The 23,605-nt window shown below is 38.4% G+C and overlaps 1 protein-coding gene across 3 annotated transcripts; it reads left to right on the top strand.

Moving 5' to 3' along the window:
• Positions 1-671: 671 nt before the first annotated feature.
• On the top strand, positions 672-21,918 carry hspa12b (heat shock protein family A (Hsp70) member 12B). Of its 3 annotated transcripts, XM_039669169.2 has the most exons (14): positions 672-846; positions 946-1,053; positions 3,037-3,127; positions 4,772-4,866; positions 5,954-6,078; positions 6,184-6,370; positions 6,605-6,709; positions 9,167-9,283; positions 12,534-12,711; positions 14,278-14,364; positions 16,833-16,937; positions 19,451-19,709; positions 19,801-19,904; positions 20,800-21,918. In XM_039669169.2, the coding sequence occupies exons 3-14, from the start codon at positions 3,082-3,084 to the stop codon at positions 21,465-21,467; spliced, it is 2,076 nt and encodes a 691-aa protein (XP_039525103.1). In that variant the 5' UTR covers positions 672-846; positions 946-1,053; positions 3,037-3,081; the 3' UTR covers positions 21,468-21,918. The 3 variants fall into 3 exon arrangements, with proteins under 3 accessions (XP_039525103.1, XP_039525102.1, XP_088984561.1); XM_039669168.2 differs by having other exon boundaries at positions 672-1,053; XM_089128435.1 differs by lacking the exons at positions 672-846; positions 946-1,053; positions 3,037-3,127 and having other exon boundaries at positions 4,327-4,866.
• The last annotated feature ends 1,687 nt before the right edge of the window (positions 21,919-23,605 follow it).

The raw sequence follows: 23,605 nt of genomic DNA on the forward strand, positions 1-23,605 counted from the left end.
AATGACAGTAAAGTAATGTAACTGATGCTGGTAGGTCGCATGAAAATGACAACATGGCAAGTCTAGTATATCTGGATTACAATCATACCGTATGATGGATATCTATGCTTAGAATACCCTAACCATCACAACCACCACATCTCAGGCTAAACCACTCATAACACCTAAGCAAATATAGAGACACCACACAAACCACCCATGCACACCAGAACCATGGCCTCGACTTATGTGTATAAGCAAAACTGTAGTTCTGTTTGTGCAGAGGTTCATTTGTTAAAAATGAGAGCTCATATGAGAATTCATGAACATTTACAATAAGCAGGTCAAACTAATGCAACATCGATTAACTAAAATGCATTTGTTTGTATGCATGTATAGTTTAAAACTGTTTTAAACAGACTGTTCTAGTTTTAAGCTTTGTTAGAGAGAGAAAGGAAACACAGAGTGAAGAGAAGACAGGAAAGACAAGAAAAAAGATCGAGCTGGAAGAGAAGCTGAAAGGAAAGAAAGAGTTGGATGCAGGGGGTGGGCAGAAGGAAAAGAGGGGAAACATTGGGAGGGGGGATCGGATGACTTAATCAGTGCTCGCTGCCACTCCAAATACTCTCCACCTCTCTCTCTCTCTCTCTTTCTCTCTCTCACTCCAACAAACACACCGGTACACAGTGATTGAATCTGTGTCAGTATGAAGTCAGTTCCCCTCCCTTTCCCCCTTCACTACAGAAACCTTCATATCCAGCCCCTACATGTGTGTGTGTGTGTGTGTAGAGCGGCTCTCTCAACCATCCCTCCCTGACATTCCACTGCAGATGACGGATTGACTGCTGGGATACAGAAACAGAGAAAGTCAGTGGAATATTCTTTGGATCTGATCACTTTTAAAACTTTTTTCAACTTTAGATCTTTAGTGCTTTTCTTCTCTCAGACATTTGTCTGAAATTTCAGCATCATTACATAGACTCTGCTACTGAAACATCCAATTCCTTTTGGGATTGTGAACTTCGATCAGGGACTAAACAACCCCAGGCAGGGGACACCATTCTAAACAAAAGGGTGAGTACAAATTTAACATGCTAAAGAGTGAAATGCTTCATAGGACCAGCATCAGGTGCAGTCCTTTGTTTTGTTTGTGTGCTGTGATGACTGACAGGAGTGGGATTGTCGGGCGTTTTCAAGAGCGATGGGTGACTTAATGATGCCAAAAGAACATAAAAAGACAAATGGGACTCTAGTGGACATGCTGACCATAATTACCTAACAGACATTGAAATATGACTTTGCACATCCTCCAAAATGACTATAATTGTAGTGGGAAAGGGCTCGGTAATTCATCATGCTTGACCTCAGCTTCTGCAAAGTGTCGCTGTGTCACAAGTAGCCCCTTGGGTGGAAATTAATTGGAAGATTTTCCTAGAAAACTCTCAGAGGAAACAAGATGTGTGTTTGTGGTTTTAACAAACAAAGGTACAAATCATTTTCAGTGGCAGTCGACAATGTGCAAACTGCTGATGGATGGTGAAATATAAAGAGGGACTATTCACAAGTTAAACAAATGAATTGTCTCACTGGAGCAGACATAAGCTTTATATTCATAATGAATCATGATAAAGTTCATAATAAAGGTGATGGTAAAAAGACTAGACATACAAAAACCTTAAATCAAATGACATATTATATCCCAAGACACAGTTTTCTTATTGCTGAAGAGCACAACTTTATAAGTGAATGCTGTAAATTATGCAAACAACCAGTGCAAAACAGGTAGAAAAACATAAAGAAACACTTCTTTGATTAAAGACTCAGCCTCATTGCCAGAAAGTCACTGTGATGTCATTTGTAATCTGTATGAAGTGTGTCTGAAACCATATGGACAGGCAGTAATAAATCATATTCAAAGGCAATCAAGTTCAGTGGGTTCTTAAAATGTCAAAGTTTTTACTTTTTAATTTTACAAATGTCTTCATGTTTTACATTTTCTACTAAAGAACATTTCTGAAAAATCTTCTTTGTTGTGGAAAGGTTTGCAAGTTTGATCTAGGCCTATATATTCTATATAAAGTGTTCTGTGCCAAATGTGGTACATATCAGATTTAAGCATCTGGAGAGTATATTCCAGTCAGATCCATTTACTAAACATGTATTGTGGGAGGCCCTCACCTCTCCCTCTCCACCTTTTCTCCTTTTGCAAAAAACTTTTTTTCTCTCCAGAGCATACATGCATCCACACGCAAACACACACGCACACACACAGTTAAGGGATAATTCCCTCAAACCCTACATCTACAAAGAGTTTGAAAGTAACAGTGGAAGAAAAAGAAAACGGGAACGAGTCCAAAGAAAAGATTAAGGCAAGAGGCAAGGGGAAAATAGGGGGAAAGGGGAACACTTTGGGGGTAGGGGGACATGAGGTTGAATTTCAGAAAGCACCATATTCATTTTTCCCTCTGTGTTCATCAGATACAAGAAATTCATTGTTTTGTAAAATAAACAGAACTGTAGTACTTATAGTACTGATATAGTGATATCGGACTAGCATTTAACGGCATTTGCTTAACACATTTCTCCCGTTTCAGATCATTTAGTCTGAAATCAGAGCCCAACCAGCTTTGGGAAACATGCAGCATGATTAATACACCCACTAACACAATCATGTCAGGCTTTTGTTGCCGCAGCTGGGACATCTTAAAAGGTTTCAGAAAGAGAGAGGGAAAAAATGTAGATTTGTAGTGACCTATGAAGGTCAATGACAAAATCTTTAAAACATGTGCCACATTCTAAGAAATGCAATCTAAGACGTATTCATGTTGATTTCTTATGATTCTTTTGAAAAATATTTATACTGACCCCAGAATGTAAAATCACATTGAATTCATGTACTTATTTATCATCATCAACATCATTTTTATAAATTTCTACAATGCATTTTTTATTTGAATGTAATTTAAAATGTAAATTTATCTTGAGTCTATATACCATTTTACATCATGAAAGAAAAATGGTCAAATATTTATAATTAAACTCTACTTCACGTTTCAGAGCTCTTCTTTCCCTGTTATGCTGTAAAGCCCTGGGACCTCTACAATGACAGACGTCCTGCAGCTCAGTACCAACAGTCCACAAGCGCCAGGTAACATTTCCTTAAAATTAAGACGTGGGTGAACAAATCATAATAATATCTGTGTAATAATCAGGTTATAATAGTTACTTTTGCTGTATACAACCAGAATTTATATAAATGTCCAAAATGCAAACCTGAATTAAAATCTGTGATCATCCACACATTTCCACAGGAATTATGCTGTAATTCCTGTCTAAGCCATCAACAATACTGGACTGGGGTGTGACCCTCTCTTATCTACGCTCTGCACTCTTGAGAATATCTGTACATGTCGATAACATTCCTGTCATACTCTTGAGTGAATTCCACCCATGTTTGAAAACATATTAGAGTGACCTTGCTGGAAGAGCTCAATCCATGTTGATAGCACTTGCCATGGAATTCATTTTGACCTGGAAAAATGTCATACGCACACTTGTGACCGTGTTAGGAATTATGGAATGTTGGGAATTCTGCTCCTGAAATTCCTTGCTGCCAGTGTTGCCACAGATGAGACACCACAAATCAAAGTGTTAATACTGAGTGCACATGATGACACTGTTGAAGAGAAAACGGTAACACTTTACAATAAGGTTTATTAGTTAACATTAGTTAATGTATTTACTAACATGCACTAACCATGAGCAATACATTTGTTACTGCATTTGTTCATCTTTGTTAATGTTAGTTCATGAAAATACAGCTGTTCATTGTTTGTTCATGTTAGTGCATTAACAAGATTTTAATCAAGTATTAGTAAATGTTGAAAATAACATTAACAAAGATTAACAAATGCTGTATATGTGCTATTCATTATTAGTTCATATTAACTAATGTAGTTAACTAATGTTAACTAACGAACCTTATTGTAAAGTGTTACCGAGAAAACATATAACTCCTGTGTTACAGAAAGGACAGTAAATAGCTTTCAAATGTATTTGAAATAATGATCATCTATCATCTATCTTCTAAATGCATGTTAATGATCTGATTGTAAATTATTCGTCCCTGTGAATGTTTCATTGTAATTTTTAATCAAAATGTCAACTCGATCTTCCGATGAAACTTCTTTCTGATGACATAATAGTGGCATAAGTCCACAAGCGACTAGAAGATGTTATAAGAAGATGTTATAAGTCCCTGCCCTACTTTTTTCTTTTTTTAATAAGCCGTTTCACTTTGATATATACATCATAATACAGAGGAATCGATCAGTTGCACTTTATTTTACTTACCTATGAAAGTACTGCAAATTGAAGGTAACTACATGTGGATTTAGGTTAGGTTTAGAGGTAGATTCAGGGTTAGTATTACCCAGTAATTGAATTTAATTTCTGGACTGGACTGTCACTACTTTTGTTTCATTGCAGCTTTAAAAACTTCTGAAATTTAGGTTATATGTATTTCTTTTATAAAGGAATAAGGCTATTCAGCATACAAGGTGACAGAATTTTTCCTAACAAAACCATCCATTGGAAATTCTGATGTTGGGCTTAAAAGCTCAGGCCACCAATATGGAACTTTCCAGAAATTCTTGAATTCTTTCAATTGCTCAGCCACTCCGGTGTTATTACATACAAGGAGTCATGTTCTTGTTTTTTCGAGTTCAATGCATGAGCAACTTTCTCCCTTTATCCCTCAATCAATCTTTTCATCTTGTCTTGCCTTTTTCAGGTGAAGACAGATCAGCCTCTACATCTCCATCTGGTTCTCCATCTCCTTCCAGAAATGAGTGCAGTATCACTCCACTTACTCCCTCTCTCTCTCCGGTAAGATCATGACAAACAGAGTCCTGATAAATTTGATAAAATGCCCAATAAATGATACATTTGATAAATGGTTGTTACAAATTTGAAAAATTTGCATTAAATGCCCAAAAATTAGATGTTTCAAACTACAGTAATGTTGAAAGAGGATGTGGTCCCACCAGAAATATGCAATTATGCCTCTTTACTTAGCATTCAGTCAGTTGGTTGAAAACAGCACTATCATTAGTTCATCCTCCAGTTAAAGTGCACTGCAATCTGTGGTCACACAAAAATGTTTCCTCCGAAAGCCGACTTTAATCACTTAAAGGTGAAGTTTGGCATTTCAGCACCACTAGTGTCACAAAATGGAATTGCAAAAATAATTTTAAGGCCATTGGTTGGACAAACAAATAGACTTGCCTCAAACTCATGCCATTGGTTGAGCCAATGACCCTGTCCCAAATGGCACACTTAATACACTTGAGGACTTACATGTGTGCATGTACTCTGCTATCCATATTTTTTGATGTTTTTCTTGTTCATGTCTAAAACATAAGATCAACTTCTCCTTAAAAAAACAAACAGACCTTGCATTTTTTCATTCCATTGTTGTGCGTCTCGCATATTTAAGCGCAAAATCGTATTCGATGTGAATGTTGTCTTATTTTTTTTTTTCATTCCACTGCTCTACCCTTTTTCGTTTTAGACGTGCGTGTTTGCCCGTTGTACTTGTGTCTTGTGGCTCTTTGCTCATGACACATCATTATAAATGCTTCTATAAACCTGGCTTTTTTCGTTCCCCTGTCCCGAGTCTCACGTTTTTAAACACATGCTTGAATCACCTTTAAATGGACCAAAAAATACTGGCATGAACATAAGCTGAAAGTGATACATGATCCACTCCCTTCTGATGTGTTTAGTCAATGTAACACTCAGGTCAGGGAAATGATCTAGAGATAAGAGGAGCGAGGGAGAAAGTGGAGTCAGTTACTCTCCGTACCAGGGAGAATTGTTTTTGTAAAGTCACCCATTCTGAAAATATTATAAGGCAATAGATTTATTTTCTTTCTGTCTACCTTGTTTTTTTTTTCCTTCTTTCTCTCTTTAGAGAGCAGAATTGAGACCGTGTGTGGCTCGTCCATTTTCTGTGGTGGTCGCCATAGATTTTGGCACCACCTCCAGTGGCTATGCCTTCAGTTTCACAGAAGATCCTGAGACCATTCACATGATGAAGTATTTATCTATTGATCTGTAACCTAAACTTATTATAAGTTCGTATAACCCCCCCCCCCCCCCCGCCCATTTCTTACCCGAGATTTCTTCTTGTTTTTCTAACAGGCGGTGGGAGGGTGGTGACCCTGGTGTAGCCAATCAGAAGAGTCCAACCTGTCTGCTGTTGACCCCTGACCTCCGATTCCACAGTTTTGGCTTTGCAGCTCGAGACAGCTACCATGACCTTGACCCAGAGGAGGCCGGGCATTGGCTCTACTTTGACAAATTCAAAATGAAAATCCACAGCACCAGTGTAAACACAAAATCTACCATTTATTGACTTTTTTTAATAGTAGACTTTATTCAGCTAGAGTAAGTGCTCAGCTTAGGGGCATCAAGCTGATGCATTGTTGATAAGGTATCACAACACTGTCTTAAATAGAAGAAGCTAGATCTACTCTCTGTCTGAAGCAAAGCATACGGGGAGTGGATTATTTATGACACTTCGGTGAGCATTTCTGCAGCAGACTTTCTTGCTTATCTATAGGATCTAACTATGGAGACTGAGCTGGAGTCAGTAAGTGGAAGAAGAGTTCGGGCCATTGAGGTGTTTTCTCATGCCTTGAGATTCTTCAGAGAACATGCTTTAAAGGTGAACACACACACAAACATCTTATAAGGGTACCAGCGACAAAATAAGTAGTAGCTACTATTAACTAATAAGGAAACAAGCTTAACTAATCAGTTAGTAATTTCAAGGAAAATTTAGGAGTAAGTTCCTTATTAGGAAATCAATAATTACTGAATGAAATTAGAGTAATAACTTTCAAATAACTATGAAAAATTGAGCCCGATCTCATGAAAGTTCGTATCTATAGCAGGAATGTCATTTCTCGTGGCATTTATACGGCAAAAAAATTTTTTTTGTGTATTTGGTACGCGTTTTTCGCGTGCATATGATACGCAATTTTTGGCGTATAATACGCACAAACTCCCCACACCCCTCCCCCCTAAACCTACCCCAGGGTTTTTTAGTGCGTAGCATAATCACGCAAAAACCATTTTGGGCGTATAAATGCCACGAGAAATGACATTTGTGGTATAGATACGCATTTTCATGAGACTGTGTTGGAAAAATGATAAAGAATTACCAATTAATTACAAATCACAACATTAACATGTCTGAGATGTAATCAGTTGTCTATTTTACTCTGAATATTGTTATAAAATGCATCACTAAGTGTTTCATAGTCTCTCTTTAAGAGCTACTGGTAATCTGGACCTATTTATACATATGTGGGAAAATAAATGTTTTGAATAATGGTCCACTTCACTAATATTTCCTACAGAGTAATTAACAATGAATTGGTAATTCTTTACAATTTGACATAGTTAGTTAGTTGAAAGTTATAAATGAGGCTAATCTTATTCAGTAGTTATTGATTACCTAATAAGGAACTATCCCGGTCCTAAATGTGATATTATTGACTGATTAGATAAGCTTACTTCCTTATTATCCTGCATTACTTCTTGCATAGTTACCTATATGATTTATTCTAAAGTGTTACCCAACTTATATGAAAAAATTAGCCTTCTGCCCAACATGATGGTATGAACACTAACATACCCATGACCCAACATAGGACACATGGTTTTAGAGAATGGATGGATATTGGTTATAGAATTTCTGAAAATATATATTATTTTTTTATTTAATTTTATCAATAATATATATACTTTCTTTGTACTTAACTTTTTTTGTATTTGACTTACTAATTATTTGAAAATTTGGAAACACTTTATTTCGATAGTCCACTTTAGACATTCTACTAACTAAAAGTAACTTTGCAACTACATGTCAACTAACTGTCATTAGAGTATTAGCATACTGTCAGCTTAATATCTGCTAACACTTTATTTTGTTGGTCCCCCAACAGACATTCAAGTAAGCAATAAGGTACGAGAGGCTGTGCTGTATCGTGAATAAGTAACGGCTGAAGGGCGTTGTCTGCAACCCCTTCAGCCCATACAGCACTTGCCTCGAGTACCTTATTGCTTTTATAAAACGGTTGCCAAACAATATTAAAGTAAAAAAACAATGTATTAGTGCAACTATTTTGAAGTAAAATCACTAAAAGCCTTCTTTCCGCTAGAAAAAATAGTCCCTGAGTGTGAACAGCAACGTTCCAATGTGTAAAATGCATGAAAGCTCAAATAAAAACAACATAGAATCGCAGTGTTGCGCAGAGATCAGTAGAACCGTTGGGTGAAGCGGTCATAGCCGTGTTTTATCATGAATAAAGCCTTGACCAATCAGAATCAAGGATTCAAACTAACCGTTTTATAACTGACTATAAGTAACTTGGCGACTACAAGTCAACTTATTCTCCTAACCCAAAGCCTAACACCTAACCATAACCTAACAGTCTACTGACAGTCTACTACAATTTACTATAATACTCTAATGACAGTTAGTTTACATGTAGTTGAAAAGTTACTTAAAATTAGTAGAACGTCTAAAGTGACTATCGAAATAAAATTTAACCAAAAATTTAAATCTGTGAAACACATTTTTCCAGTGGTGTTACTGTTACTTGGTTATTCTATTCTTTCATATTCTTTCACTTATTTAGGCATTTGTGGCCTATTTTATTGTACAATATAAATCTATGGCCAGACTGAACATGAACCACCAGTGTAATGTAGAGCAGTGCTCATAGGGAAATATATCTTGGTCCAAATCTTTCAGGACATACTTTTCCTTTACTCAAACAAGAGCACATCCAGTCTCTGTGAACAGTGGGGGTCAGGGGAGGTGGAGGTTCTGGGCTAATCTGTAGTCAGTCTTGGCTAGACCCAAACCTTCTTCCTCCTGTTTCCTGGAGCCCCTGAAGGCTTGTGGGAAAACACTAGCATGGAGATTTCTTCCTCAGGCCATGCATCCTCAGTGTCTTCAGTCTGGCACATCATGGTTCATTTTAGAGGGGAACGGAAATAAGGGATATCAATAACTAATAGAAGTATGAAAATGTTATCTGTGGTAGATAGTTTGGATAAGAGATGTATGTAAATGTAGTAATGTGTGTGTGCGTGTGTGTGTGCTTTTCAGGAGGTGAAGGACCAGTCCTCCTCTGTGCTGGAAAGTACTGAAGTACGATGGGTCATCACTGTTCCTGCGGTGTGGCGGCAGCCAGCCAAGCAGTTCATGCGAGAAGCTGCCTATTTGGTAATGTAGCATAAGTGATCTGAGATCAGTTTATGAAAAATGAAAAAAAAACATATATGAAAAATTACACATAATCAAATATAGTAACACTTTAGTTTAGAGTCAAATTCTCGCTTTAAAAATATAGTTGCTTATTGGCATGTTACTAAGATATTGCCTGTTTATGAGTACTTATTAAGCACATATCAATGCCTTATTCTGCAAGCCCATTTCCGCAAAAGTCATAGTTACTACTAATTAGTTAAAGGATTAGTTCATTTTTGAAAAAAAACTTTTGCTGATAATTTACTCACCCCCATGTCACCCAAGAGATCAATGTCATTCTTTCTTCAGTTGAAAAGAAATTAAGGTTTTTGATGAAAACATTCCAGGATTTTTCCTCCATATAATGGACTTCAATGGGAACCAAACGGTTCAAGGTCCAAAAGACAGTTTCAGTGCAAACTGTTCAAAGGGCTTTAAACGATTCCAGACGATGAATAAGGGTCTTATCAAGCAAAACGATTGCTCATTTAAAAAAAAAAAATACCAAAGTTTAAGTTTTATAAGCTCAAATGGTCGCCTTGCTCTGTTCTGTGACGCACGTTCGTGACTCTCCTGTTCGAACTCATTCATCAAAATGAATGAATCTTTTCCCAAATCAACTCATTCATTTTGTTCATAATTGAATGAACCAAATGACACGAAAAAAGATTTGTTCATTTTGATATATGAGTTCGAACAGGAGAGTCACGGACGTGCGTCACAGAACAGAGCAAGGCGACCATTTGAGCTTATAAAACTTAAACTTTGGTATTTTTTTTTTAAATGAGCAATCGTTTTGCTTGATAAAACCCTTATTCGTCGTCTGAAATCGGTTAAAGACCTTTGAACAGTTTGCACCGAAAGTGTCTTTTGGACCTTGAACCGTTTGGTTCCCATTAAAGGATTACATGGAGAAAAATCCTTGAATGTTTTAATCAAAAACCTTAATTTCTTTTCGACTGAAGAAAGAAAGACATGGACATCTTGGATGATATGGGGGTGAGTAAATTATCAGCAAAAGTTTTTTTTTTAGAAGTGAACTACTCCTTTAATAGTGAGAATTGGACCGTAAACTATATGACTAATCAAATACACACACTTTCTCTTTCTTCCTCTTCCTTTTTCTTTCTCTTTTTCTTTCTCTTTCTCTTTCTCTTTCTCTTTCTCTTTCTCTCTTCTCTCATGCATGCATACATACACAAATGCACACTCCCACTTTGAATGTGATGTCCTTAACCCCCCAAGTGCAGTTCAGGAAATGTGCGTATATGAAAAGGAATGCAATAGTCACTGCACAGTGCACACATACAGTACATGTTGAAAGACTTTTGTATGAGTGGAGAGAAATAGTGTGCCAAGAGGGGACTATAACCTGATATCCATTAAATATTTGTGCGTGAAATGTAAGTATTGCAGACTTGTTCATTTCCCTATGAGCAAAACACTAAGAAATCAATCACAGAGTTTCTTTTTACATACAACAATCAACAGTGCAGAGATCGCTTTTAAAGAACAAAGACTGTTGATTGGATCATTACCAGCTGCTCAGACTCAAAGACCACTGAAATCCCCCCACAGTTATACCTAAACCAGCCAACAACTCTACATATTAAACCTGTACTTTTTCTAGTAGCCCTGGATCTTTCTCTCTCACTACCTTACTAGAGGTAAGGCAGGTTGAGGTTAATTTCCTCTTTGCAGTTTGCAATGTCACAGAGGTTAAACAATGCAAGAGACCAGCACACAAACACAGGAAACCACGCCTGTCCCAGCCAAGCAAGAGAGGGGGAACGAGGCAGCCCACCACCTCCTATCATAACTCCATGACCAACCGGGGCAGTGTACTGACACTTTCTCAATACATCAGTGCTCATTGTACATTAAACATTGAGTTTATATTTTGTAGAAACATTTTGTTTACATTAAGTTTTCTGAAAATAATTTGAGCAGTGCATGCTCATAAAATATGTTGATTGATGCTAGCTAGGGTATAGTGCATGGGTGCCAGGGTGTTGCTATGGAGTTGTTAAGGTGCTTACTAAATTGCTTACTAAATTAGCGTTGGCTAGAGTGTTCTGGGTTGTTGCTAAGGCATTTCTATGGTGTTTGACTGTCCCAAGTCAAAAGAACTAAATGCACCATACAGTTAAACAGCACTGGTACTTCAGTTTGTAGTTTGAATTTCTTCAGCCCAAGGCCGGCCCAGACTCTTTTAGTATCAAGATTTTACATAGTGCCCCCCACACAACAACTCTCCCCAGTTTTGCTAATGTCAAAACTAATACCTAGTATGGTAATTGCGCTGTCATGCATAATTAACAGATTATGCTGATGTATAAGAATTACATCATAACGCAGGCAGTGTTTAAATCAGTCCAACATATTGTTGTCGTACAACATTGTTATGTAAACATAATGAAATTTTAAGTACTAGGATATTAATTGGCAGAAAAATCACTAAAAAGGTACCACTCATCTCAGTTTAATGTGGTCACAAAGTTCCATTATAATCATTGAGGCTGTCTACACTGCACAATTAATCTGTTACTTACATTGTGTCTACACTTTGTTTGTTATAATGAGAGGATTTGCAAGTGAGGCTCGGAGTGAGGACTGAAAAGTTCAGCACTGGATTCCCTTTGGCAATCTCCAAAACACAAACACAAATTCGCACTGGAGCCTTTGTCAAATCCGTTTCGCCAATATGATATTATTACAGTATCAAATGTGGGTGCTCTTGCTTTTATTTTGAGGTTGCTTCGCCCCCCTGTCATTTTGCAGCATGTCGCCTATGCCACAGGCCGGCCCTGCTCCAAACTTTCCAGCTTTTAAGGGATTTCCTAACAAGTGTCTTTATGAGTGAATTTTTCAATTATTCACTGATTAATTCAAAACATGAATTTATTCAAGAACAAAACAAATGACTGTCTACTCGAGAGTCATTGAATCATTCATTAAACTGATTTGTTCAAAAATGGATTCATTCAGGAACCAAACAAATAACTCTATGAGTGAGCCACTGAATTGTTCACTCAATCAGTTCATTTAAAATACTTATTCATTCAGGAATAAAACAAGTGGCTGTCTATACGTGAGTCATTTAAATATGAACTTAACTGATTTGTTTAAAATGCTTCTTCTCTCAGGAACAAAACACAACTCTGTGTGTTGCCTAAAAACTGCTGATAAGTGTATACTAAGGCTTATGTTGTGTATCTTATTGTAGGCAGGTTTGGTGGCTCCAGATTCTCCTGAACAGCTCCTCATCGCTCTTGAACCGGAGGCTGCATCCATCTACTGCAGGAAGCTCCGTCTACACCAGGTCATTGACCTCAGCCAACGTCCAGTAACCAATGGTTTAGATGTAGACGGCTCCCGCCCTTTCGATTCCAGTTTTAGGCAGGGTAAGAATGTTTTTTTTTCTCTTCTTCTAAACCAATTAGCATTATACAGTATCACTCGCTCTCAGATTGAACCTGGGAAGGAGTCCAAACCTCTTGCTTTGAGTGTATCACATTTCTCTATAAACTTTAAATGGGAACCATGCTTAAAGCATAGGGAATACAGGACTGTCTTTCATCCCTTTGAAAAAAGAGTGCTGTTTTTGTTTTGTGTGGTTATTTGCGGGTGCATGCATTGCGGACATTTAGATCGGGGTCCGATTGATCCAGAACCAAGTGGATCTTTGTGACTATGAGATCATATGGTTTGGATTTAGACAGCAAGAACGAGATGACATTTTCCCGTAGGTTAGAGTGTCCCCTGAGGTCACAGAGCTGAAAAAAAAAAAAACTCTTTGAAAGATTGACAATGTTTTTGTTATCACTGCTTGAAAAAAGAGAAATGGGGTTCTTTTACAAACACACTTTTCACATTTACATAACACAAAATAAGGCACCGTAGACACTATCATTCATTCCTGCTTTTACGCTCAAACAAAATATACTTACACTTATACACACACATTTCAAATTATAATTGAAACAAGGTGCTGCGAACCATGAGCTCACCCCATGAGCTTCCCCAAAGGGAAGTGAGCGTATGTATGTTCCAAAACATACATAATGCATGCGATTTTGTTGTTTTACTCGTCACGTACTGAAACTTCCAGTCTTAATAACTATTGACTTAATTAATGTTCATGACTTGACAATTGTGACAACTAAAATGATAATTACAACAGAATTCTCATGTGATCCATGTACGTAATACGTATAGTGTTGAACATAGTTAACTGAAACATTAAATAAACTAGTGAATCGAGTGTGAGAAGTCGGTTTTAAAAGAGTTTCTTCCAGTCAAACGTGTGGGGTAGAAACTAGTCCAAATAGATTTAATCCATCATTGTCTGTCCTCTCATCTTCTTAAGACAATATACACATCATCAATCACCGTCCAGCTGTTCTTCCGAAACCACATGGATTTAAGAGTAATTAAAGTTCAAATCAGTTTATTTGTACTTTTTCCTCTTTGTTTCAAATGCAGTTTCATATTGTTTCCAGATTGTCCCCAAAGTGCAGTGAAGTTTCTCTTCTCTGTGTGTTTGCTGTAAGCTGTTGGAATGTTCAGCAGTGTCTGTATTCTCTAGTGTTCACAGACTTTACCTGAAAAGAAAATGTTTGAAGTAATGCATTCAATAAAAAGAGTTCCTCGCCAGTCAGAATAGCCGTAGTAACCCCGAAAATGAAGCAGATCATTCTTAGTTTAGCAGGTCATTATTCACTAAAAGCACCCAACTGCAGCCATGAAACAACCTGCTCACAATCTCAAAGGCATGTTTTACTAATAATGCTTTAGGTTAATTAAATAAAGGTCAGCTTAGCAGGCTGCCATTATTGATCCAGGTATATACACTCTCTTCCTTTCTCTTTTGTTCTCTCCGTGAGTTCTATTGATTCTGATAAGGCTTTGATTAATGCTACCCATGTGTGAGTGATTCATAGACTAAAGGAAGTCAATGTTTCTTTCAGCCCGTGAGCAGCTCCGCAGAGCCAGACATAGCCGAACTTTTCTGGTGGAGAGTGGTACTGGAGAATTGTGGTCTGAGATGCAGACAGGTAAGAAATGGAGACACATTTATTTAGGACATATAATGGAATGGCAATGGCGGCAATAAATACATATATTACATAGTGATTTTGTCCTCAGAAACACGAAGTATATTGGAAACTAACATCCTGTTGAGTTGGCCATATAGAGTGCTGACACTGTAACAAACTAAACATGAACATGCTTTAATAAAGATATGGATGTCTTTTTTGTGTGATTCTTTGATCATAATACACGAAACCACAAATAGACAACGCATTCTCACCCCAAGGCGTCACCTTTGACCATGCTTCAATATTTTACGTTTTAGGGCCGGTTCACATATCGCGTCTTTTGCGCGCTCAAGTTCGTTATTTCAAATGTAGGCGCGCGGTATTCGCGCTCATAATGGAAGGGATGCGGTCACGGTGCGACGCGCTCGTTTTTTCCATGCGCGTCCGCGCCGCGTCGAGATAAAAACATCTCAACTTTTCAGAATACCGTAAGCGCACCATACGCACACAATAGGTCATGTGACAAGAACCAACTGAAGCGCAACCGCCCTGGCGCTTTGGAAAATGGAGAATGCGGCGCGCCCAGCGTTTTCTATGCGTTTTTAGGCGCTATATGTGGCCAATTTATACTTCTGCGTCGAGGTTACGCCGTAGTGTACGGCGTTGGCTTCGCACGTAGGCGACGCCGTCGTGAGCATTTATACTTCTGCGTTCAGGTATTGGTTGCTCTGCAGTATTGCTCCGAAACGCTAGTTGGCGGCGGAGGGTTTTAATGTTCCACTTTAGATTCCTCGCGGCTAGGTTACTACAAGCAATGGGCTCTATGCACGGCGGTATTTCCGGTGAAGCATTAGGGATGCTCGATAACTTCCGCCGATCGTAGAGTCCAATGCAATACCGAGAATTTATATTGAATTTTATACTCCATGGTTATGCTAAAGAAACATTAGTCACAAAAACAGATAAAACAGACACCCCTCGTTGTGTTTATGCTTCTTTTTAAAATTATATTAAATAAATATAACTATATATAAAATTACATCTAAACATATGTACGTTTCATTTCAAAGACTGGAGGACAGTAAATTTTGAAGACTCTGCCATAATCCCGTTTTCCTCGGTTTTCCTCCGCTTTAATCTCCACAACCGGAAATGGACGAGCATCCTTGCGTCAAATGCGGAATTTATGCGTGCATATAGCCCATAGCGACTGAAAGAGAGTGGATCATGTTGGAGTTGGAGCTTATTGGGGTGGAAAAACAGTTCATTTTAGTGAAATTACTAAAACTGAAAGGCAGAAATGACAGAAGACGTCGGAGGAGATGGTACGTGTGGAAATGCGTGAGAATACTTTTTTTTTATTTTTATTTTTTTATTGAATATTGAATATTCAATTGAATATTTTATTTTTTTATTGAAATGCGTGAGAATACGTGCGGAAATGCGTAGGAGGAAATACGACGCTACCAAGCCGACCAATCACCGATCTTGCGGTCCGCGTCGTCGCGACGTGTAGTTACATTTTTGAAGAGGTGCGCGTCAGGCAACGCGGAAGGGTACGCGGTATGGGACGCGTCTGTGCGTATGCTACGCCGTACCTACTGCGCGCACCCTACGCAGAAGTATAAATTGGCCTTGGGCGCCCTTAGCGTCACTTACATGACGCGATCCTACGGCATCATCTAACTGACGCTAAAGGAAAGCGTCAGTTAGAGAACGCGGTTAGGTTTAGGTGTGGGGTGGGGGTAGGGTACACGCGATCCTAGGGCGTCATCTAACTGACGCTAAAGGGCGCCTAAAGCGTCAGATATTGAAGCATGTCCAAATGCTTCCCAAGGCTTCAGTTAAGTGGGCTGAAATAGACCATAACAATACTTTCCAGGGAAATAATTTCCAGAGTATTGTAATGAACTACTTTTTTTTCTTTCAGTTTTCATCTAAGATGGAACCTTCCTATCTTAAAACATGATTTCTCTTAACCACACTGTCTTGTTCCTTATGTGCATATAATACTGTTTATATGACTAATTGATGTGCATATATGTAAGAGACCCTCATTATGGAGCCATCATTGGTGTGTTATTACTGGCTGCACAGTTTGAGCGCATGGCTGCAGTGTGTGTGCATACAGCTCTCTCTGCATGACTGGCACAATGACAAGGTGCAGGGTCAAAATAATCAGATCTTTAGCTACAGATGTTTCCTGGACAGAGAGAGAGAGGGGGGGGGGGGTAGCGAATGAGAGTTTATTGCCATCTAACTCATACACTACTAAAAATACAGATCTCCTTCATTTTTACATCTTGTGCTGTTCTTAATTGTGCACACATGCTTATTCACAAAGAGGAGGCCATTTTCCATGAAACTGAGTTATTACACCACAGTGTAAGAACAGGGTGTTATTATTGCATCGGAAATCCTGTAACAAGCAGGTAATGAGAAAGTTTAACGTCATGATTAAATAACCATGTGTGTTTTCGAAGGTGATCGGTACATTGTGGCAGACTGTGGCGGTGGGACGGTGGATCTGACGGTGCATCAGATTGAGCAGCCACAGGGCACACTAAAGGAGCTTTACAAAGCCTCAGGTTAGTTGAGGACCAAAACCAACTCCTTCATCCTCAGCTCAAAGATCTACAATACTAGAGTGAAATGATAGGACTTTTATTGTTGTACATGATTTTAGGACATGATCTTGGTTCAACGGCCCTCTCTCACGTGGCACCTTAAACCCATGTTGTCCCCCGAGTCCACACTTAGGGGATATAGTGCCGAATGTATAGTAGCGTTTTCTATGAGTGTGGCTTTGCAAACAGACACATCAGGGGTACTCAGCAGGGTAGGAGGGGTCCGATCCTGCACATGGTGGGCCACCTTCCAGAAGAGCCATCCATCCATGCCCAACTCACTCCACAGGGGGAAGCCCTTGTAGTAGGGACTTTGAAGGCAGCAGGGCACTTGTGTGTCGTAATGAAGGCGTTTGGAATGCACTTGGAAAAGGGAGGAATGAAAGACTACGTAATTTCCTCATTAGCTTCATAATGTTAACATGACAATGCTAGGTAGTGGCAACATGAATGTTTTATTATTTCTGTTAAAAATAAATGTACATTCATAATTAAGTTGTTAATATGCTTTTTTTGGTGTGTTCCCAATCGGCTCTTAACTTTATAAGTTAAATGGGGCGTAACGCGCAGTTTCTGCCAATCTCATGTTAAAGGAGTAGTTCACTTTTCAAAAAGCTTTTGCTGATAATTTACTCACCCCCCATGTCATCCAAGATGTCCATGTCTTTTTTTCTTCAATCGAAAAGAAATTAAGGTTTTTGACGAAAACATTCCAGCATTTTTCTCTATATAATGGACTTCAGTGGGAACCAAACGGTTCAAGGTCCAAAAGACACTTTCAGTGCAAACTTAAATCTGTTCAAAGGGCTTTAAACGATTTCAGATAATGAATAAGGGTCTTATTAAGTGAAACGATCGTTCATGAAACGAACAATTTAAAAAACAAACAACAAAACAAAGTTTAAGTTTTATAAGCTTAAATGCTCGCCAGAGCAACTTGCTCTGTACTACGATGTACGTTCGTGACTCTCCTGTTTGAACTCGTTAATCAAAATGAACGAATCTTTTTCCAAGTCAATTTGTTCGTTTCGTTCGTTGAATGAACCAAATGACTCAGAAAAAGAGAGTCACAAACGTGCGTCACAGAACAGAGCAAGGCGAGCATTTGAGCTTATAAAACTTAAACTTTGTTATTTATTTATTAAATGAGCGATCGATTTGCTTGATAAGACCCTTATTCATCGTCTGGAATCGTTTAAAGCCCTTTGAACAGTTTGCACTAAAACTGTCTTTTGGACCTTGAACCGTTTGGTTCCCACTGAAGTCCATTATATGGAGAGAAATGCTGGAATGTTTTCATCAAAAAACCTTAATTTCTTTTCGACTGAAGAAAGAAAGACATGGACATCTTGGATGACATGGGGGTGAATAAATTATCAGCAAAAGTTTTTTCAAAAGTGAACTAATCCTTTAATCTTGAGTAGAGTAGTCTCGCATCCTTTATATCTCCGAAAAGTCTTTAGTTTTATCAGATTTATAAAAGACAAATACGCTGCACCGATTCTTTGTGAAACCAGCCGAGTCGTGCCGTGCAGATGGCTTCCGTAACCCTGGAGTGAATTTGGCACAGAAAAAGTCATAAGTCCAACTTGTTTTTTGAAACTATAGCCATGTTTAGCATGAGATTCCAACTCTTTAACAGTGTAACTGTTACATTAAACACATAAGGCATTAAACACACTTCTTACCTATGATGCTTTTTTAAACAATATGAAATGCATGACGAAAATGTCTGTGATATATCACAACAAAACAACCTGAATTCTTCTGTTTATCATATCTAGATTTAAAATGAATCGCGAGGACTAGTCACCCTGGGCCACATGACCATAAACAATTAAATTACTTCCTTGAAGTGACCATTGCATGTTCCCTTCACCAAACAGACGTGTGGACGGGCCCACCGTGAAGAGATTCAGTAGTTCACTTTTGTTTGAAACACCACTTGAAATGGCCTCCCCAGAGTTTAACTCCAGCCCTAATTAAAGACCCCTGAACCAGATAATCAATGTCTTTAGTATCTATAGAAATTTACAGGTTAGTTTGTTGGAGCTAATCCCTGTAAAAAAAAAGTGGTCCTCCAAGATCAGGGTTGGACACCCCTGGTTTAAGGGAATGAGAAGGGTTGGCTTAGTGCTCTGGAGTTGGGGTGCAAACTATATTCTTATCAACGGAAACTAGTACTTAAAAGTTTTCCAAAACCAACAAATTCAGGAGCACATCCTACCAGCCCAAATGTTTATCACTAATGATGGAATGGAATCAAAGCTGGTCAAACTTAATATTCACTTTAGCCATGTCCTGTCATTTGACTCCAATCCTGAAAAAGATCCGATGCTGAAGGTCGTCTTGATTGATCACGGTTATTCCAAAGGATTTAGTTTAGGACCCTGACGAAAAATGTGGTGAACATGCAAATCAAGTGTGGCATGTAACCTAAACCTAAATGGTACATATACATATTTCACTTTCAGGGGGTCCTTATGGAGCAGTTGGAGTGGATCTTGCATTTGAAGGCATGTTGTGTCAGATCTTTGGGGCTGACTTCATTGAGAGTTTTAAAGCAAAACGTCCAGCAGCTTGGGTAGACCTCACCATTGCATTTGAAGCCCGTAAGCGCACAGCGGCCCCTGGCCGGGCCAACTCATTAAACATCTTACTGCCCTTCTCTTTCATTGACTTCTACAAACGACACCGGGGGCAGAGTGTGGAGACCGCCCTACGCAAGAGCAAGTAAGTCTGACTCACTGAGAACATTATTTTGCTAAATTATGTCTTTGAAAGTGTGAGTGTTTATGTTTTAACTTTGTGTTGTTTCTGTCAGCATGAATTATATAAAGTGGTCATCTCAAGGGATGCTGAGATTCTCGACAGAGGCCATGAATGAGCTTTTTCAGCCGACCATCAACAACATCATAAAACATATTGGTAAGAGACGTCTCTCAAACAAACATTAAAGGAGAACTCCGGCGAACAATGAACCTTTGGTTTAATAAAACATCGGTACCTAGTCAATCGTTCTCTGAGTTTTGTTTTCTTGATAATCGAATGTAAAGAGTTTTATCTCTAAAAACTGTTTAGCGTATAATGCTAGTAATGGGGGCATTGACTAAGTAAAAAGAAATCGCTAGTTTATACCACTAACAAGGCTCAAAATAGCCTCACACTCACGCAGTAACATAATGAGGCTCCATATATGCAAAACGAAGCATTGAGAACTTTGTAAGTGTACAGACCGTTTAATAAGAAGATACTTTATGAAGACAGTTCACTTCGTGTTTACAGACAGGAGCCATCTTAAAAAATAGTCTTGATAAGTCGATCCCCGAACGCGGTTCATACAGTTCAGAAGTTCGCTGAACTTCATACAGTTCAGATCACTCAGCACGACGTTCGTGGTTTGACTTATCGAGACTATTTTTTAAGATGGCTCCTGTCTGTAAACGCGAAGTGAACTGTCTTCATAAAGTATCTTCTTATTAAACGGTCTGTACACTTACAAAGTTCTCAATGCTTCGGTTTGCATGTATGGAGCCTCATTATGTTACTGTGTGAGTGTGGGGCTATTTTGAGCCTTTTTGGTGGTATAAACTAGCGATTTCTTTACTTAGTCAATGCCCCCATTACTAGCATTATACGCTAAACAGTTTTTAGAGATAAAACTCTTTACATTCGATTATCATGAAAACAAATCTCAGAGAACGGTTGACTATGTACCGATGTTTTATTAGACCAAAGGTTCACTGTTCGCCGGAGTTCTCCTTTAAGCCAGAGATCGGTATTTAACTCTCTGATATCTTATTGATTTATCTCATCCTACCAGAGAGCCTGATGCAGAAGGAAGAAGTAAAGGGTGTGCGTTTTCTCTTCTTGGTTGGAGGATTCGCAGAGTCGCCCATGCTTCAACGCGCAGCCCAGAACGCACTAGGGCGGAACTGCCGTATCATAATTCCACATGACGTAGGTCTGACCATCCTGAAGGGTGCAGTCCTGTTTGGACTAGACCCCACTGTTGTCCGTGTACGCCGTTGCCCGTTAACTTACGGTGTTGGAGTTTTGAACCGCTTTGTGGAAGGTCGACACCCTCGAGACAAGCTACTCATCAAAGATGGCCGAGAATGGTGCACTGACATTATGGACCGCTTTGTTAGTGTTGATCAATCGGTGGCTTTGGGTGAGGTGGTGAGGCGGAGCTACACTCCAGCAAGAATAGGACAAAGGAAGATCATAATCAACATCTACTGCAGCGACACTGATGAAATAACCTACATTACTGACCTCGGGGTGAGGAAGTGTGGTGTCATCACGCTAGACCTGCTTGAGTTGGGGGCAGCGGCAGCTAATGCTGGTGAAAACGATAAACGGTCTGCCTTTGAACGCAGGGAGATTCGCACTACCATGCAGTTTGGAGACACTGAGATCAAAGTCACAGCTGTTGATGTGGCAACCGGCCGACTGGTGCAGGCATCAATTGATTTCCTGTCCAACTGATCCTACTGCTGTTTTTGGAAAGAACTGGAATTTGTAGAATGCAAAGGGACATTTAACGACATCAAAAAATTATCTCAAACGAGAGCTTTGAGTTTCAACATCTGTTGCAGATGTAAAAACTGAAGGGCTGAATGATAAACTGGAATGTTTTGGGGATTTTATTGTGCAAAGCATCAGCTATGAGTACAGTCTATTTGTGTACTGTAAGCTTTGGATAATTATGAGTAATGAAAATCTCAATTATGTCAAGAGCAACAGACTATCTTAATTAGACCTTCAATGAGTAAAACATAATGGGAAATGCATTTACAGTTATCAAACAAGCTTCCATTTTTGGCATAACTTTCGTAAATGCATTTCTTGTCAAACAGAGGAAGTAGTTCCAATTTTGTTATTGCTTGTGGTGTTTACTATCATGTCATGCATGCAGTAAACAGACATATTATTTCAAGTTTGCAGACACTTCGTATTTAAATTGATTTATCAAATACAGCCACTTAATTTTATTTTTGTAAACATATAATCTATAGCTAAAAAAATATTCATTTTACACTTATCAAGACAGATCTTGTTTATAGGTTATGGTTGCGCCACCTGGAGGCAAGAAGAGGAAGTGTAATTACTTGGAATGATGTTAAAGGGTTAGTTCACCCAAAAATGAAAATTAAGCCATTAATTACTCACCCCCATGCTGTACCGACCCCGTAAGACCTTCGTTCGTCTTCGGAACACAAATAAAGATATTTTTGATTAAATTTGAGAGCTGTATAACTACCACATTGGCTCCTAAAGGACTGCCTCTTGACGGCCCAGAAAGTCAATGAAGAAAATGTTTAAATATCCCAAGTGACTACCGTGGCTCAACTATATGTTTATCAAGCGACGAGAATACTTTTTGTGCGAAAAAACAAACAAAAATAACGAGTTTATTCGACTATTCCTTTTCTTCCTTGTAGGCCAGAAACGAGACTTCCTTAGATTTCCACGACGCATGCGCAAGAACTGAACTGAAGTAGTGTAAGGAGATCGCAATTCTTGGAAATCTAAGGAAGTCTCGTTTCTGGCCTACAAGGAAGAAAAGGAATAGTCGAATAAACTCGTTATTTTTGTTTGTTTTTTCGCACAAAACGTATTCTCGTCGCTTGATAAACATATAGTTGAGCCACGGTAGTCACTTGGGATATTTAAACATTTTCTTCATTGACTTTCTGGGCCGTCAAGAGGCAGTCCCTTAGGAGCCAATGTGGTAGTTATACAGCTCTCAAATTTAATCAAAAATATCTTTATTTGTGTTCCGAAGATGAACGAAGGTCTTACGGGGTTGGTACAGCATGGGGGTGAGTAATTAATGACTTAATTTTCATTTTTGGGTGAACTAACCCTTTAAGGAGTTAAAGGGGATACTCCACTTTTTGTGGGAAATGGGCTCATTTTACCATTCCCCCAAAGTTAAACAGTTGAGTTTTACTGTTTTCGAATGTATTCAGCTGATTTTCTGATATTTAAAAATATGTAAAATGAGCCTTTTTCCAAAAAAAAAAGGTGAGCATTTAGTTTTAGTGAGAAATTTTGTTTTCAGATTTCCTAGGTACAAAACCGGTAGTTATATTTTCAAATGTGATTTATATTGCCTGCCTGGTTGTAATCATACTTTTACTCATTTGCTCAATTAATTTTTTTTAAAAGACTGTTAGGTTGTTCTTCCAGCACAATTAAAATGGCTAAAGTCAATGTTACACTACCTCTCAAGACTTTAAATGAATCCAGGTCTAAATGTATAACCCTTTATACAAGTTTCTTTTTTTCTTTTATATGTGCCTGGTATAAACTTTTAATTGTGACATTTATCAATGACATGTGAAATCAAATTTTTTTTTTTTTTTTTTGTAAAAGCAATGTTGTTGGCTTTTCATCCATCAGGACGTAAGTAACACAAAGGAATCATTTTTTCCCCCCACAAACTTCAAAGATGTTAAATCAAGCTATAGGGGTAAATCACACAACACAATGTCTGAATAATGAAACTTTTGGTATACTAATCACAAAGACTGAAAATAAAGTTATTTTTCGTTTAATGTTTCCCCTTATCTGATGTATCACTTCTCACTCATGACTGAAAGAAGAAAAACTCACAAATG

This window comes from Pimephales promelas, chromosome 1, assembly GCF_988280905.1.
Source record: "Pimephales promelas chromosome 1, fPimPro1.hap1.1, whole genome shotgun sequence".
NCBI classification, from domain to species: domain Eukaryota; kingdom Metazoa; phylum Chordata; class Actinopteri; order Cypriniformes; family Leuciscidae; genus Pimephales; species Pimephales promelas.